At 38.4% G+C, this 18,975-nt stretch overlaps 1 protein-coding gene across 4 annotated transcripts in view; it reads right to left on the minus strand.

Annotated features, from left to right (window-relative positions):
- nrxn1a (neurexin 1a) overlaps positions 1-15,037 on the minus strand; it is a gene marked incomplete at its 5' end in the record, with an annotated part of 147,715 nt that extends 132,678 nt beyond the window's left edge. For 2 of the 4 annotated variants that reach the window (XM_079475760.1, XM_079475759.1), the window contains 2 exons: positions 3,689-3,718; positions 14,338-14,902. In XM_079475760.1, the coding sequence (XP_079331886.1) occupies positions 3,689-3,718; positions 14,338-14,899 (592 nt within the window). Of the gene's footprint in view, positions 1-3,682; positions 3,719-5,262; positions 5,281-14,337 lie in introns of all 4 variants that reach the window. The other 2 variants (XM_079475757.1, XM_079475758.1) reach the window with 2 other exon arrangements.
- Positions 15,038-18,975: the final 3,938 nt, after the last annotated feature.

Here is an 18,975-nt window from a genome sequence, read left to right on the forward strand (position 1 = left end):
AAGAACGTTGGAAAATGCAGCTGCGAAGTGCAGACAAGCACAATCTCCAAACGCACACTTCATCTGTGCGGCAGATATTTGCACTTGTCTTCGATCCAGCTAATGTCAAATAAAAATAGGCTTACTCATTCCCAGAGGGAGGCGCACGTACAAACATAAAAAATTATATTTGAAGTGGCTGGTTTTCTCAAAGGACATAAAGGTCTCTGAACATATGACCCAGTGTCATATTAGACTTTGAGGGACATTTAAAGAGAGAATTTATGAAAGGTATTGTGTTTTTTTTCCGTTGCAATGCATGATTCTTTATTGCCCTAGCTGTTTTTCTTAGTATCTTTCATTAAGTATGATGGTATATGGATATTTGCAATATTTACAAGTGGTTTTGTACAATTCTAGATATTGCATGGCTGTTTGGAAAAACGGGCAAAACTGTCATTATGAATTACGAGGATTATAAGAAGCATGTGAAACAGATGGAGATTTATACACTATTCCTATTTGTCACTTATAAATAATGTCTTGAGTTAAAATACTGATTTAACGCATATTCAAATATTACTTATGCTAGCACCTCTGTTTATGACTTCAGTTCACAAATTCATTAATACTCCAATTAAAATAAAAAACGAACTCAAATTTGTATTTAGCCCCCGACACATAAATCACACATAAATCCACATAACGTCGCTTTATTTGAATTTAAAAGGAAAGTTCAACCAAAAACCAAAAAATTCTGTCATAATTTTCTCACCCTCCTGTCATTCAAACTCTGTATGACTTTCTTTCTTCTGCAGACCACAAAAGAAGATATTTTGAAGAACCCTTTGACTTTCATTGGATTTGTGTCTACACAGCTGAAGTCAATAGGTACCACCATTGTTTGGTTACCAAATTTCTTCAAAATATCTTCTTTGTCTTCTGCAGAAGAAAGAAAGTCAAACAGGTCTGAAATGACAAAAGGTTGAGAAAACAATGACAGAATTTGAATTTTTGGCTGAACTATCCCTTTAACAAACATATTGTTAGTCTACTATTCTATACCGTATATTCACTACACTTTACCCATTTACCCCTAACTTGTCTGTGTTTAATTTTGTTTCATAAAATCTTACTCTATAGCTTCATCTCTATGCTTATTTGTAAACATAGCTTTGTGGACAACGCTTTTTATTGGCTCCATAGACAAATGATTAAATTCTGTCTCATTAGTACGTCGCTTAGCATAAAAGTGTCCGCTAAATGAATAAATGTAAATAAGATATACATATATATTATATACATATGGCTTGTATATCTCGTACTATGCATAATTTGTAATGTAAATGACATATTTAGCCACACAGAGCTGAATTAAAGATGCCAATGGCTCGACTGAGACATGAAGCAGACGGTTTCCCGAATCTCTTATTATATTAGGTTCTGCCTTGTAACTAATTATGATGCAATTATTTGTAAATATGTGTTGTAATTGTTTCAATTTAATTGCAGGACTTCACTGAACCACATTAGGAAACACAATGATGCTACCCAAACAATAAACAAAATCCAAATTGACATTCTATTTCAACCGTGATCCTCAAACAGCACATATGTGGAATACCGCCACACACACAAACATAGGTCCACAGAAGAAATGAACACAACGCGAAATTCATTTCATAATGCCTGCGTGACCCCGCCAGCAAGGTCAGCTGCCGCACGCACCATTTCATTCAATTTTACAGGCAGATGAAAACCAATTCTCAATGAGAAAATGGAATGAGAAAAAATATAAATGCTTCTGAAAATGTATTCAAATGTGCTAAGAGAAGCTCGCGGTCCCTTGCGTCTCCAGTGGGCATTAGCCCTTTCTGTAAATTGAGACGGGTCTGGCATCAATGCCTTAAAAAACACGACCCTTTCACCACCAATAGTGCTGTGAATAGACAGAAAGCACACCTACCTGCTACGGCCATCATGGATCCCTCCACTTTACACGCTTATAAGAACAATATTTCAAACCGAGATGTGCAACCGGGTCAGTTTGTGTGTGGAGCCCGTGGTGGTGTGTACAGCTCAGAGAAAAACCAGCATGCAGTGGTCTGTGAGCCAGGTGCGGGATGTGAGCGGTTAAAGTGGTACGAGTGTCAGATGCCGTTCACTTACCTTAGCTGGATCTCACTGGGCTCCTCAAAATGGTCATTTAATGTTAAAGGCAGTTTGTAGGCTGTACTAAATGAATTTAGATGTGTGCATACAGGCAATAAACTGTAGAAAATTTGTGTAAAAATACAAACAATCTAATATATGCATTGTATAAGTGCTCTTACCTGCTCTAATATGTGATGACATGACTGTTTGTAGAGTATTACATGCATTTTTCTTTATTATTTAAAATCTAAAAACGTATGCAGAATTTGTATAAAATGCTATTCAATTGAATGTTTGCTTCTTTATCAATATACTGTTTTAATTATTGTATGTTTCTTCATTAAAATGTATTTTTAGTTATGTAACGGAAACTATGACACAACACATACAGCAGGACATTAAATATGTGTGAATGAATATAGAAAGTATTCTCTCTGGTTTTAAACGTGTGTTGGCAACAATAATGCGGTGCCTGAAGACCTTCTGCACTGTAGGCTACTTTACTGTAACTAAAATATCAAATTAGTGTTGAGACTATTTGAAATGTGCTGTATAACAAAAGAACTTCCTCCTTAAAATGTTTCTTCAGAGAAATCCTATCTGACACGTCACATGATACAAGGTCATTTTCATGACATCACACCTACCTTCCAGCCCCTCGCCATATTTGTATGGAGATCACAGTGACATACAAAAATCAGTGTGACTTTAGTACCCACAAAAACACAAATAAACAGATGCATGTGTAAAGCCACAGATACAGAGAAATACATGGACAGCTTTAGGAGCCAGTTCAACAGATGATAACAGAGTATGAAAGAAACATCATATACCTTTTCTTTTCCCTATGATATTGATATAATGGTTCCATGAAGAGAAAATCCAGAGAGATACAGGAAAATACAAAGGAGAGGAAAGAGGCAACAGTCAGAATCATGGCCGTGTGTTAGATTCACAGACAGAAAATGAAAGGTTACGGACTCCATGCATGAGGGCAGGCAGAGGAGATGGAAGCTTCTCGTGGCGGAACATGCCAGAACATGATGAAGACAGAGATGAGGGAGAATGTATGAATATCGAACAGATGGCTAACGCTTTCCAGATTCGGGTCGAGAGACTACAGACTAGCACATTCACAAAGAGAGCGAACAAACCCCAGAGAGTCCCTGCAACTCACATCATCCACTGGGTTGTTTTTTTTTCCTTTATATGAAAATGAATTTGGCAAACGGCAATGGCACGGCAGACGTTTGAAGATGACGGAACGTAAATCGAAAAAGAAGCGGCACAATGAGTTGAAGGGAAGTTGAGGGAACAGAAAGACAGCGAGAGAAAAACACAGAGGGAGAGAAACAAGGAGGGGAATAATGGAAAAGACCAAACCATCCATCGACTCAGCGCCAAGCCGGAGGGAATGCAGCCCCGGAAAAACCCTACCAGCGGTGGAGGATGTGAGGTGGATTCAGCACAAGGCAGTGAGAGAGAGGCAGAAAGGTAGGTGGAGGAGGGCGTGGGTGATGGAGGCAAAAAGGTGAGTAAGAAATAAAACCCATACCTTGGTCGCCCATCATCAGGTGCGCAAGACCTTAAGGAAAGACAAGAGCACAGTCAGCACAGAGAACGGGATCATGGGAAGGTTTTTCTGTCACATTGACACGTGGGCATCACCTGTACGGAGGATGCCCGCAGTGCATGGGGGGGAGAGGGGTGGGTTCAGGAGGTGAGGGAGAGAGTTGGTGTGAGGGAACATTCAAAAAGCATTTCTTCAACCCTAGGGTTGCAATGCTTTATTGATCACACTTGAAAGAGACATGTCTATATATATATATAAATATTAAATCACTTCAAACATGTGGTCCGTCTGGTCCACCTTTCCCAAGAAGATGACAGTTTTTTGACAAGCTGTATCGTCATGACAGGACACATACACATATATGCTGATTGAATCTTACCAAGGTTATGTGTGGTACGCATAGCGTTATTAAAAATAGCGAGAAAATAATGGTTCGTCACAAAAATGTGTCAATACAATACAAAATATCTACTTATATGGGCTATAAATCAACACTACTCATTTTACCCATCTTTCATAAGACGTCTGTTCCTGTGAGACACGGCCATTTATTAACACATAAAAATGAATATACAGAATACAGGTAAAGTGAGACTATATTAGTTAGAAAATATTTGATTTCATTTTTTCTCTACGTAGTGTAGTGAAGATCTTTAGCCTATTAAAATAGTATTTGTGACACCCAGTCTGTAAAAACCTCAGCTAAAGTCATTTGACTGTTATCTATATAAAATCATTTTGCATAATGTAAAGATCATTCTGTGACAATATAGCCATAAAATATTTAATACTGAAAGAGTAGGAACATGTCAAAGATTAAAATCATAGTGAAATTAATGGATTCAAACTGGTTTTTACAGACTGTATCAAATTTTAAGTGCCAAGACATATGGCATCGTAAAACCAAGCCAATGACAAACTATAAGAAAGTGTCCTACTGTACCTGTATTTATCCTACCTTAAAAAAAGAATGCAGAACACAGTCTTAGAAAAGACTATAGTCTGCATGTTTTACACCAGAAATGTCTGTGATACTTACCCACCAGACTATCTGATATTTTCAAGCACATACATTACATAAGCATCTGTGCATATATGTAAAGCATGTGTGTGCTTATGTGTGAATCAGTCATTCTTCACTAATTGAGGTTTCAGATTCTAATGATAGGAGTCTTTATCTTTTATTAAACTTTATCCTTTATTTTATCTTTATCTATAAAATACAATATGTGAAAGTACATGTAATTTAAACACTATAGCATCCTCTACTTTCTACTAGGTAAAGTACACATAACTGAGTCATGTATTCGTTTCAAAGTGGCTTTGATAATAAAACTAAAGAAGAAAATTCCACACCTCTTACCTCTGTTGCACTCCAGTCTCAAACTGGAAAAGCACCAGTTCCATATACCCACATACCAAATAAAAATAGGCCACAAGGAAATTGAGTATATTTCCAAAACAACAGATCGAAATATGAAGACAGAAAGAAGTACATGAGCAGGGAGAGGGGTTGGATGAAAAGAAAATAGAGGTCGAGAGAAAATTCTACCCACCTCCGACGTAGGCCTCTTCTGGAAGGGCGGCCGAGGCGTGGAGAGAGAGAAGGAGACATTGATTAAGAGGCATGCAGGCTGGATTGTGGCCCAGCCTTGAGGATTACCGTGGTTACCATGCGTCTTATCATCCTGTGCCCAGGCCAAACATTCATTACCATGGAAAATGCAGAGACCAGAGGGTTTATTTGACTTTAAGTGTCCTCTGTTCTCCTCAAGATCTAATCTCATTGAGTCTATAGTGTTCTGAACGAATATTAATCCATGGTGAGAAGATAACACTTTATTAGGTAATACCAAAGCTGATTAAACGCATGGTGAAATTGAGCCCTCACCGTATATCAATGATCATGCGCAAACATGCAGACGTTTCATTTGTTAAAGGTAAATCTGAAAATGTGTGAGAAATGTGGGGGTCCTTAACAGCCACGTTTCTTTATGTCAAAGGCATAATGTTAATCCAAAAATATGCAGTTTTTCCTCTGGGATCAAATTATAAAATAACATGCTTAACCAAAATATTTGTCTTTGTATGGTTTTGTTTTTGATGGACGGTAGCCTTGCGGCACTGTTTCGTTATTCGAAAATGTTATCTTGTAAATGAATATTCATCACTGAATGGCGTTCAAGTGTGTGGGAAATTTACAGGTGCTAGATATATAACATGCACATATTTGACAATAAAATGTCAGAAGATGACGCAACATGACCCTACTAAGAGAAAACAATTCAGTCTGGTCAGTAATAATGAAATGTACAGTACCTGAATACATACACGCATGTAATGCCATCACCTCATTTAGTCATTAACAGCTAAATAGTTTTTTTAACTGAAATGCATTTTATCAGTTCTGAAACAAAACTGGTACTTTACCTGGAGAAATGTGACATTCATGCATTCATTCAACACACCTCTTATTTCTGGTGACAGTTTCAGTTCCTGGATCAACTCACCCAAGACCCCCTAAAATAGACTCCGCTAACTTAGAATTAAAGCATCCCGTCCTACCTCCACGTTTTGCATCTTGAGGAGAATAATGACCCAGGACTTACCGCAGCTGGTTCCTCCACCGGACCAAACACAAATTGCATGCACCACTACTGCCACAAATAAACAAAAATGCTGATGCATATATGAATAAACAAAATAAACAGAAACAAAATCATAAAACAAAAGTGTGCCATGCCATAAAAAAATATGACAAAGAAAAATGTTCCTGTTAGTGTTGTGGTGAAAGATGAAATGTGATTTTCTATCCTCTCTTAAGAGCTTATAAAATCACTGACAAAACCTACTGCTTGACGAACGTACGGACGTATCCCACTGCTTAAATGAAAACCCTGCATGGGTTGAAAATAATGTCATCCTAAACAGTTTAGTGACCTTAAACCTTCCCAAGATACTAACTAGCCATCTATACTATATATATCTCAGGCTCCCTATTTATTGAATTTGTGTTTCCACCTATCTTGCGCAGTGCAGACAAATTTGTCACATTCTTCCTTAGGAAACATTCCAGGACAAGGCCGAAATGTAGATATATCTCTTTGTGCGCACACACACGAGATTTAATAGGAACACACACGCAGCCTGCTCTTCTCAGAGCCCAGCTTGCCGGACAGCGGTTGTATTTACATTTCACTGACTGGCAGATCAGGATCATGTAGCCGTTCTTTAGCACTGCAGAGCTCACGCGGAGCCAATCACATGCAGGCTTTCATCGAGCTGACGGCTTTCTTTAAATGCTGGCCTTGCACACTGCCCCAATCTGGCAGAGAATAAGAGATAGAAATTGAAGATGACCTACACACACGCGCGCTCTAGTACACATACTCGCCCGCCCCGGCGCAGGCCTGCGCAGGCAGGGGGCAAACACGAAGTGACGCCTGCTCTCACGCAGCCCTTTACGAACAGGACGGAATGTCCAGATGCTCATTTAAAACAGTTTTTAGTAAGTCAGAGCATGTTACTCTCAAGCACACACACACACATGGATCTGCCGGGCAACACAACCAAAGGGGATCATACGATGACCCCACAGTCCCTGGCAAAGTCACTAAATGTGTAGCTGTCAACAACGATTGCATAAAAGATTAATAACTACCAAATTCATATTCGTCTTAAAAAACTAGATAAAAAGAATCAATTCGTAAGCATTATGATCTATGATTTATTTCACCACATATTGCCTATGAAACATTGCACATATTGCTTAACAAAACCAAATGACTCATCATGAAACCCGCTAAACAGAGCTACGTCATATGACCGTATTGTCGCCGCGCCAGTGATGGGGATTTTAATCCTCTTCACCAAATCTAGTTTAACATTTCCCCCACAGGGAGCGATGTGCAGCGCGTTCCATATTGCGCTCGTCTACAGTACAGAGAGATTAGTGAGCTAAGTCCATCTGGAGAGAGTTTCATCTGCTTCAGATAGGGGAATTCTCAATATACAGCGACTTTGACACTGTGACTCCCCCTCCATTCAAGAATATAAGCGATGTTGCGAGATCAAAGGAGGTGAGAGTCGATTGCAAACACTGAGTGAACTTGCGGTTATTACAACAGTCAAGAGATTTTATATTGAAGTGCCTTGCTAAAAGAATCCATTTCTGCCTTTTGACCTACATCTGCTGTGTTTGTTTAATTTATCTGGCTATATTTACCGGCTCATGTGTGACATCTGCTACAATATACAATTTGTCACATCCGAACCACAGAGGGTGTTTACCTTTGACCTCCACCCATAAATACACATGATTGTTCTGTAAATGTCATTGTGATTTATGACAGGATAAGCGCAACATGCTTGACAAAAGTGGGGATGAAGCGTACGTGTGGATTATTTATTTATATCTATCTAAAAATACTTTTTCTTGAAAAAATTAGTTATCTGTCACATGCCATGGGGTTTAATAATCAATGAGTCAACCAGATTAATGTTTAGACAAAGTCATCATACAAGTATCTTTTGACTTTGTCGGTTGTCTTCTTCAAAACAGGCATTTCTCACAAAGAAAGGTAAATAAATCGCAGATCTCTTTAATATCGCAATTATTTCTCTTAGATATCACTGAGATTCAATGGAGAGCTGTTTGTCTCCTCAGACATTTTTCCCTCTGAAATCTAACAAATGTCTCCAGTGTGCAATCAAAAGTCAATATTATTAAAGATTTAAATCATACAACTTCATACTTTTAAGATATTTTAAAGGTCCAGTGTATGAAATGCAAATTGCAACCAAAAACCTCTCCCTTTCGAAGCACACAGTGGCTGACATAGGACATCTGTAGACAGAAATGAGAATGCGAAATTCATTCGGACGTTGCTGCGAAAATGGGCAGGAGCGATTCCTCCATCATTTACATTTCCGTACCGAGAGTTCACGTTGTGACGTTTAGATCTTCTATTGGTCTCACGCACTCACGTGACGCGAATTCGCAGGTCAGAGTTCACCAAACTTGAACTTTGCTGCGCAGCGAAATATCTTAAGACGGGCTTGCGTTTATGGTCTGAGGCATTCGCATGTGTATAAATGGAATGAAAATTCAAGTGTGAACGCGGCTTAAGATGTGGTCACGTTTTCGTTTAGGAGATAATGTATTTACGAAATGCGCTCTGTAGAGCAGTTTGTCCGTCCTAACCAATAACGCTTCATTCTGAAGACATATGTATATTATATTGCATCTTTGTCAATAGATCCTCCAAAAAATTACACATTTGACCTGTAACAATTGTGTCATTTATTTAAATTTTTATATATACAAATCTGACACTAAGTTGACAACTCCATCGACTCTCCTGAGCTATGAAATAGCAACATCTGAGCAATAAAATCTTCTTCCTCTGGTCATGATTAAATGAGTGACTAAAATTATTCCATGTATCCAATTAAAACCCTGTTTTTGATTCGTGAGAGGCTAATGGCTGTGGAAAACAAAAACAATACGCTTCCCTCCATCATTGTAAACCAGTAGCCATCCTGAAATAATATCGAAAATATTCCTACACCTTTAAACAACAAAAAGCACATCAACCGAATAAATAACTGTACATCTGAAAAGCTTCAATCTTCTACAGCTAGGGACCGAGTCTTACAATGTTAGCTCCACCACAAAAGATAACAGGTGAAACAATCTAATCGCTGTTGTACACAAGCCCTACAACACAATCCAATCTTCCAACCGACATCTCCCAGCATACACAAACTGCACGGTCGTCAATTGCAGATACCTTACAGCCATCTTTAACCAGGCAGACGGAGCACATTATACAGTTAATAGAGCATAAAGATAAGGTATCAATGCCTGCAAGCTGATACAGAGCGGACCCTTATGGCTTTCCAATTCAGACTTTAAGAGCATTAACCATAATAACACAAAATAAGGCCTTTTCTCTAACCCCAGCAGGGCAAAAATATCTCATTACCTGTAGCACTGTTATTCTTTGCAGTGTGGACGGCCTCTCCCGCTGAGAGCCCCACACCTGCTTGGCTAAAGAAGGTTATTACCACAACTGCCTGTCGAGAGAATGACGGAGTGGACGCGTGGATAGGAGAGACATATTTAATCTACACGCCAGCTTTTCCTCCCTGAGAACCTGTAAATACACACACACAAACCCACGGCACTGCAGAGCTTTCCGCGAAGGTAAAGGGAGCAGTTGAATCTGTGTGTGTGTTTTTACCTAAAGAAGAGTTTAACATTCTTTGGTGTCTTTTGTACTTCCCCAGTCATCAGTAACAGCAAAGCACAAACTCCACCCTACTCTATTAGATTCCGCTATAATTGGAAATATCATTAGATTTATCACATAGTCATTTTAAATTGACATTTCAATCAATAAAAATAATAATGATTATTATTATTATTATTATTCTCATAATGTGAGTTTACAGCCTCCGGTAGCGCAACTGAACATTTTCTGAGAGGTATGCAAGATCAAATGTCACGAACAGGCGATTTGGTTTGATCATTTGTAAATGTAATGTAAGACATTATATAAATAAGACATATTAATTTAATTGAACTTAATTGAGAAGATTGCTGCATCCGGGTTACCGTGTGTTTGTTTACTGGAATTAACGAACCTGGAAATGTTGCGACTGGCCAATCAGAATCAAGCATTCCAACGAGCCGCGTAATAAAGATAAATAACACATCTGAGAACTATTATACAATGCAGTAAAAAGTATGAATCTGATAAAAGGCTAAACTATTTTTGATTTGATCTTTTGCTTATAATAACTAATAACTAATTAAAATCCCATATAAAGGTATTTATTGTATTCTTTGAAAAGTGAGTTTCACATATATAATCTTAAATTTTGACATTAAATACCTTTAATTTTTAAATTTTAAATATCCCAAATATAAGTAAGAATCAAGTTGTAGCCCATTAGAGATGTGCTGGTGAGGAAATGATCCTAGTGAATAATAAACTTATTTTGATCCTCAATGTTAGAAATTTAGATTATTCCCTTTCCTTCAACAAAAACTATCAGGCCCTTATTAACACTATGAATTATTAGCAAAAACGAATAAGATGTATGACATGATAAACTCGCGTTGTATAACACAAATAAACAAAAGATCTTGTTTTTTTCTCACTTACTTTAAAACAAATGCTTAGTTTGTGTTTCATTAATATTTAATGTAAACACAACAATGAAATAGTAGCCTATGTTAAACATACCTTTACCGAAACTTAATAATGAAAGTGTTACTGAAAAACAATACACTATAATACAAATAAATAAGATCTTTGGATTTTCCCCTTGCTTTAAATATTTTTTTGTTTGTGGTTCATATTTTATAAAAACACAACATCATTAAAGTAAAACAAAGACAAACTCACTTACATTGCATTTAACTTGATAGTGGGAGACTTAACAGCTTTTACAGCCTTCTCAGACTCTCCCGAATGTTATTATAAAGCTCATTCACAAACACAAATTTATTTTAGAAGCGACAGATATGTGGAGGTAAACTGATAACGTTAATATATCATATATTATGATATGAACTACTCAGGCAACGTTAAATAACTTAAAGATTTAAAGAGATGAAATGATATACTACTTGGACATTGTTGTATTCGTTTTACTTGTCAATTAAATTGATTTAATTATATCATTCTGCCTCGGGACGTTTCTTTGCTCAATCCATTTGGTCATGTGACTGTCACAGAGTGAGCAGTTGACATAATAATTTGATTGAATCAAATATATTTGTTGAACTTGCTAGACAACATTTTTACTAAAACGTTTTATATAATTACGTTATATAAAAAAGCATATACTGCATACCCAATTTTTGCGCCACTGCAGCATACCACAAACTCTACCCTGCGCTATAGTTTGGAAATTTATTGGAAAAATCATTCAATTCATAATTATGATAATAATAATAATAATTATTATTATTAGTTATTAATTATATTTTTTACCCAAATACATTTAAAATACAGTATTTTACCCACATTATGTAATAATAATAATATTAATAGTTATTATTTTTATAGTGTATAATGTGGGTCGAAAGCCTTCAGTAACAGCATAGCACAAACGTCACCTTCTATACTCTGCTATATTTTGGAAATTAATTGTAACTATAATGAGATGTATAACTTGATCAATAATAATAATAAATATTTGTTTTATTTATACTTTGTAATAATTAAAACAACAATACCAGATGTTATTATTATTATTAATAAATGTATTCTGTACGAGCACAACCCGTTTGGTTAAATAAACCCAGAAAAATAATTTGACCCAAAAATGGGTTAAAACAACCCAGCATAGTTTAATTTACAATCCAACAAGTTCATTGTCCCTTGTTGACCCAACGCTGAGTTGAAGACAGCAAAGCAATTTTTAATGCAGTTCTCAGGTGCGTCATCCATTTAATTTATAGAATTTGCAGCGACATAGACATTAAAAAGGAAATGAAAATTAGATTTTTCATGACCATTTACTCTATGATTAGCTAATCTATTATTTATATATCTTTCCAAGTAACTCCTGAACCTTCTTAAGTACCCTCGGGGATACATACAGCCCTGATTGGGGATCATTGATCTCGAGAATGTGCAGGGAAAAGCTAGCAATGTTTAAAAGAGCTATTTAATGTGCAGCAATCACATTTTTTCTATGAAATACGAGTCGGGGACATTTTATTGGCAATGGCAGTCGGTGGTCAGTTGATAGATCACCTCAGTCATGAAGCTGACAACACAGAAAATGACTGTGAGCCAGCAGACGTGGCCTTCTTTCTCCCCAGCAGGAGTTACACGAGGCAGATTTACATTTATAACTAAAGGAAGGACAGAATTGGGATGAAAGGAGTTTCAAACTATGCTGTTGCTTTAGTGATCATTCACTGGCTCTACAGCTATTGCAATTGAGGAATTAAACCTTCGTATAATGGCTTCCCAGCTGCCATTTGGAGATTTGTTACTGTACTGATAACAAAACATATTGAAGGGTCTCTGAGTGTTGTGAGTGATAGCATCATATTGTTTTGCATAAAAATTCCCATATCTAATCAAATATATGATATATCTTTGTTCACAGATGTAAATTTATACATGGCCAGGAGGAATGGATAACATTTGTTTTCTGTCAAACATGACAGATGCAACCGATTCCAGATTCAAAATGACGGATTTATTCACTGATCTACACATTCTTAAGCAAAAGAGCTACACCTTTTTTTAAAGGCGATGCCAACCTAGCATATCAGATAAATAAATAATGCTAATGATTCAGAGTGTGGCCTCAACCATCATCCCATATCCTCATATGTCACCCTAAAGTGGATGACAGAGACAACTCAAAGCTGTGTGGGCAGGTCTGTTCTGACTCACCCAGTAAAGATGCACATATCTCCCAGCACAGGGGCTGAAGAGCGGCACAGCTTGCTTTTAAACAAGCTGCCGAGCATCTGTGGGCTCTGCCCTTTTGTCGTAATCTCATCAAATCCACTTCTGATTCACTAAACAATTCATTTCGTCGCGAGCCTGGCAAACACCGAACCACAATGCCGACATCTTTTCTATTTTAAACATTTGTCAGTGAAACGTACCGACTGCGCATTAGGAGGGCAAAATTTACTCAGTGGGTATGTAGTTTCCTTGGCAACATGGTGCCTAACCCAGACAATATCCATCAACATCAAGATCAGTCCGCAAACGATTGTAAAACAAATGAAGAAAAAGATGAAAAAACACAAAACAGTGAAATCTGACACCAAGGGATTAAGTCAAACTGAGAAAGCAACCAGAACATACATATTCAAAAAGGAACAGACTTTACATAAAGATCTGAATCGATGTGTTATGTAGACAAAAAATACAAGCAGAAGGTGCCTCCACTATTTGGTTACATCATCGATAGTTTTTTATTTCTTCTGTAATTAAAAATAATTCTGTACAACACACTTGATGAATGCTTTGTAATCTTTGTTGCAAATTCTTGCTGAATGCTACATTGAGTGCAGCATTATTTTTCCTGTGATATTGAAAGTGCAACTTTGGCAAAATCGTTACATTGACTCTATGAAACATCTGGCTAATTACATAATTAGAGCACCCAACCCCTTAAATTCAGAGGGAGAATAATATTCAAATCATGACACTTCAATCATGGGCTTGTGTGCATGCATTCAACTGATCATTTTCATACTTAATTGTAATGCCAGTGCGGTGTCAAGAGTATATTAAGATAATTTCGTGTAAAAGAGAGAGGCTGGGCTTCGCAGGGGGCTGCAACCAGCTTCTATTGACGTCATGTTATCAAAAATGTGGGCTTTTGTGGATACTGTCATTGATGGCGCTAAAACCTATTTAAATCATCTTACCCTTCAGAACAATGGCTTTCTCTAAGCAAAATCACTGGTAATCTAATCATGTAATGTACTTGGGCCCGCAGTGGAGGCCGGAAACAGACATAATGTAACATGCACTGCCTTTGAGGAACTAGTGCAATGTTCAAATGAAAAAAGTGAAGGCTGTGTTCGAAAAGACATTTCAACACCTCAACAACGGACACGACGAATCCAGGCCTCTTACCTTCACTGCAGTCTTTTCCTTTGAATCCCGTTTCGGAGCAGTCGCAAAAGGGTTCGTCGTTGACGATGCTGCAGACTCCTCCATTCAGGCAAATGTGGTCAGCTTCGCAAACGTCGCCGTTGACTCCCTCGCTACCGACGAGCACCGGCTCGGAATTGTTCACCCGTAGATTGGTTATCCACCCCTTGTACGGGACCTGATCTTTGATGGCTGAAGACGTGAGGCGTAGCGCCACAGATCGCAGTTCGGGAGGTATCCCTCCTAGAAACAAATGGCTGAAGACCGTCATGTCCCTTCTTTTAGACTTAACTTCCACCCACTTGATCTCGTCGTCCACCACTAACGTAGTGTTTTTGAAATTCCTGCGCAAAGTGACAGCGTGCCAACGGCTGTCGTTGACAGCTGTGTCGGAGAGCACGGTCGCTGGCTCGGCGCAGAAGATGGAGAACCGCAAACTTAGTCTACCGTTGTGGATGAGCAGTTCCAAGAAGTCACAGAATCCCTCGTCATCAAAGTACACTAAAAGTCCATGAGCGCTTTTTGTCTTCATGTTGAAACTCATTTCGCTCTCGCAGCAGGCGTTCCACATAGGAAACCTCGCCCACTGGCCTTCCGCGCCTGTGAACTCCATGCTAGCCCCCATATCAACAAGGCAACAAACCAGTAGGCCTATCCAAATTAAATGTGCGCTGTTTCGCATTGTGAAGCTCGTCATGGTCGGCGGAGGAAGTAAGAAATAATCAAAAAGTAAAATGATTCAGCTATCTCAGATGTCTGCTCCTAAAGTGTGACAGAGCTCCCTATGGCATACAGGACTGCTATATATTTGGGCTAATTTATTCATTGTTCACTGAGAAAGGCTGTATTACAGCCTCTTACATCCTCAAATTGGAACAAGAAATGGGACTCAATTTTGGAGACAAACTCTTAGGCCAAAAAAGTGGTCTGTTAAAAAATAAGGCGACTACCTAACTTTAAAGTCAACTTTAAAGTGAAATCCGGGTGTGCTACAGTGGTACCAAGTTATCAAGGTGTCTAGAAATTGCAGCCATGTGTAGGGCTTAGAAAGCACAGAGTTCATTAGGGGTATATAGGGTCATTTATATCAGTTTCATTCAAATCTAGTTAATGTCATCTGGTAGACCTAAGGTCAGCACCAAACCAAATGTAGATAAAGTACAACTTTGCAGTGTTAACGTGCAGGCCCGAGCGGGGCCCTCAGTGTTCACAAACCTTCAATTCACATCCGTTTTGACATTGTGATCCATAATCTGAAATGGAACGGAAAAAACAATATCTTAATTTCTTAATAAGGAAAAGATACCGCCTGTTTTACAAACACAGAAACGACAAGTACACAAACCACAAATTCATGGTACTATTGAAACCTCTAATTTCATGATGATATTGATTACATCAATCTTTAATTGTGACAATACTGCTTTCTTTTCGTTGTTTTTTACTGTAATCCAAAAAGCAAACAATGAAGCTTTATGACAAAAAAACTGTATGCATTTAATCAGTGTCAGGCAATGTTTACCAATAAAAGGAGTCTTCTGATTTTGAAACATATTTCATCATTTGATAGTTTTTAATGCTTTGTATTACGCTGAGCAATACATTATTATTATTATTATTATTATTATCATATTTTCATTTTGCATTGGATTGCACGATCATATAATGACATTTTCGTTTCCTATAGATCTTCTCCGCATTACTGGATTGGTTCAATAACATGAACGCTCAAGCAGTCATCTTATACAGTAATCTCGGTAAGGGTACGACGAAAGGTCCATATACGCGCATCGGTAGCATCGAAGCTGTGAAACGGGGAATCTCGTTTGAGTTCAAGTCCTGCATCCCAAAATGAGCCCAGGGCGGGGGCTTATCGCGCGCCTCTTAAGCATTAATGACACTGCAATTGTCTGGCCTCTGGGCTGTCTGTCAACTGATCGCAACCAATCATTTCATGCTTGAATTCCTATGTGTTTACTGTCAGCTTTACACCGGGGCTACTTAGCAAGATAACAACCGACTCCCTTCACAGATGGATCTTGCCCAACATATCATAAGCGATTAATGTGAAGAAGGCATTCTTATTTACCGCGGTTGAAAAACGATTACGGTAATGCCCCGCTATCAGCAGCTACTGTAGATGCATGGAGTCTGTAACAATGCACTGTATCATTCTAATAGCCTCACGCGCAAGATTTGCGATATCTCACAGATGATCCCACGATGCACACATCTCGTGCGCTTTGAATGCTGACATTTTACGAGATTTGTGTTTTTGATTTCCATCGGTGACTCAGATGCGCAAAGCATAGCCAATAATTAACCACCATCTGCTCAAACTGAGTGAGAAAGACACCTTGTACCTCACGCCTCTCCCGACAGCGCTCTCTTTAAGAGCTGGAAATACAGGGAGTCTTCAATTATCGCCTAATATTGAACAAACGACAGCAGTAGAACAGGAAAGAATCGGATTTCAGCGTAGAGCACGATTTCACATAAATAAAGCCCGGCTGCATCATCTCACCTGAGCGTGACTGCATTGAGCGCGTGAAGCGCAACCATAACACGCAAGAGAACAACGCCACGTAAGCCTCGGAAACGCTTTAAAACATTTAAACATTTTCTTTGTTAGTTTACCTTGAGAAATGGACCATCGTGGACCCATCGACAGGTCAACCTCGCCGATGAACCCGGTCGATTATCTCCACATCGAGTCGGGCTTTCGCTGCGAAAAATCACCGCATCGGTGTCGAATGAACGGAAGAAATGGGAGCGATGAAATTGCGGATGCGGATCTCCGAAGTCCCAATAGGTTTTAAATCTAAATGCAGCCGATGGTCAATTACAATTCGCTACAAAACGCAATTCACGCTCGTGAAAGTTTCAAACGAATCGTGATGGCTGTTTTCCCTTTTTCTCAAAGCTCGGCATGTTTATTAGAAGATGTCGCTCCCTGTTCAACGTGCAAGACAAGGTGCGATGTGTTTCTCAGGCGAGCTTTGCCAGGGACTGTCAGCACATCGCGTCACGTGTCTCCCGGTTAGTGTCTGATGGAGACGGGCGGGGCGAGCGCGCTGCAGCACCTTGGACAGCGTTCACTGTTTTTAGCAACTCCACATGCAGATGAGGAAACGGCTTTATCCGCTTTCTGACCGTCATCGAACCGTATTTATGTCATGACTGAGAGGTTTTGCCCTGGCACTGTTACAAAGCACATACTTCAATGTCCAGTACGAAGTATGTACATGTAGTGTAAGTATGTGTTTGATTCATTTTCTTGTAGCTTTGCTTTCTATAATTGCACATTGTTATGTTGCCGTTTTTTACCCATTGATAACTATGTAAATATTTCTACTGTCACTTTAAATGTGCATACATATAGTGAATGTAATAAACACGAATATGATTCCGCCTTAAAATATGTAAGCCCACATGTGAATACAGTGTAATGTTCCACCGAGCTATATTATTAAATACAATGAAAAAGCTTTATTTAAATTCATCTCTAGTAGTTTGGGCACCATCTTGTGGGTATAGGATTGCTCAGAGAGGAAACTCCACAGCATGCTCAGAGAGTAATCTGTTCGATGTCCTCTCTTCTGCTCAGTTAGCTATTATCTTTTGACAAGAAAAGTGGGCCGAAACTCCCTTGGGAACCTCCAGCTTTGTACTCAACAGTCGCATGGTTCAATGACTCGTCCCGCCACGTCAAAACATCGCTTTGGTAACAGGCCCAATCACGACACGTGTGAAGCCGGAGGTGTCTTTATACGTGAGGTGCGAGTTCCTCAGGCACTTGCATGAGGTGACGCGAGCGGTTTGGGGAATGCAATGGGAGAGCTTTTCGCTATGTTTCTCTATCATTTATGAATCACTATGGTTGTTTGAGATAAAAAATAAACATGTGTCGTTAGAAAGGGACTATAATGAATCTACTGCTTTGGTCTTCTATGTTATCTGGAAAGAGATGCTTTCATGAAGGTAATGTTTGCTTAATGTTTGCCATTCTTTTTTTTGTGAATCTGTATCTCGATTCCATTTCACGAGTTCCCAGAGTTCTAATTTCAGTGATGTAATTATTTCCTCATTTAGACTTTCAAATTCAAAGTCATTACTCAAAACAGCATTATGTCAAGACAGCATTTCAATTGGAATTCCACTTACACATATCGCATCACATCCCTTTCAGTTATGTATTTGGATCCCAAATGCTTACTGTAAACTGGTTCATACAGTACTTACAACACAATAATAGGGTCACAGATATATTATATTTGAGCAAGCATTATCATTCTTCGACCAAAGCCCCGTCTTTACTCTTAGCCTTCTAAAGAAAAACATGTGAGGGAATTCATGAAATTCTGATGACTGTAAACACAAACAGGCAAATGCAAAAGATGGATCTTTAGATCCACAAGATGACTTTTCTTTTAATTTGTCAATTAATCATGACATTAATCATTTATAGGATTCTAGGTTTAACATTGCTACATATACTGCCTTGATCATACAGCCTGGATTGAACTGCAGTGTCCATGAAATTTTTAAGTACAGCTCAATTTAAAGTCTTCTTATCTTTAGTGGGCTTGCACATCAGTCAAAATGACAACTGACAATAGT

Source organism: Barbatula barbatula (genome assembly GCF_947034865.1).
Source record: "Barbatula barbatula genome assembly, chromosome: 16".
Classification (NCBI taxonomy): Eukaryota; Metazoa; Chordata; class Actinopteri; order Cypriniformes; family Nemacheilidae; genus Barbatula; species Barbatula barbatula.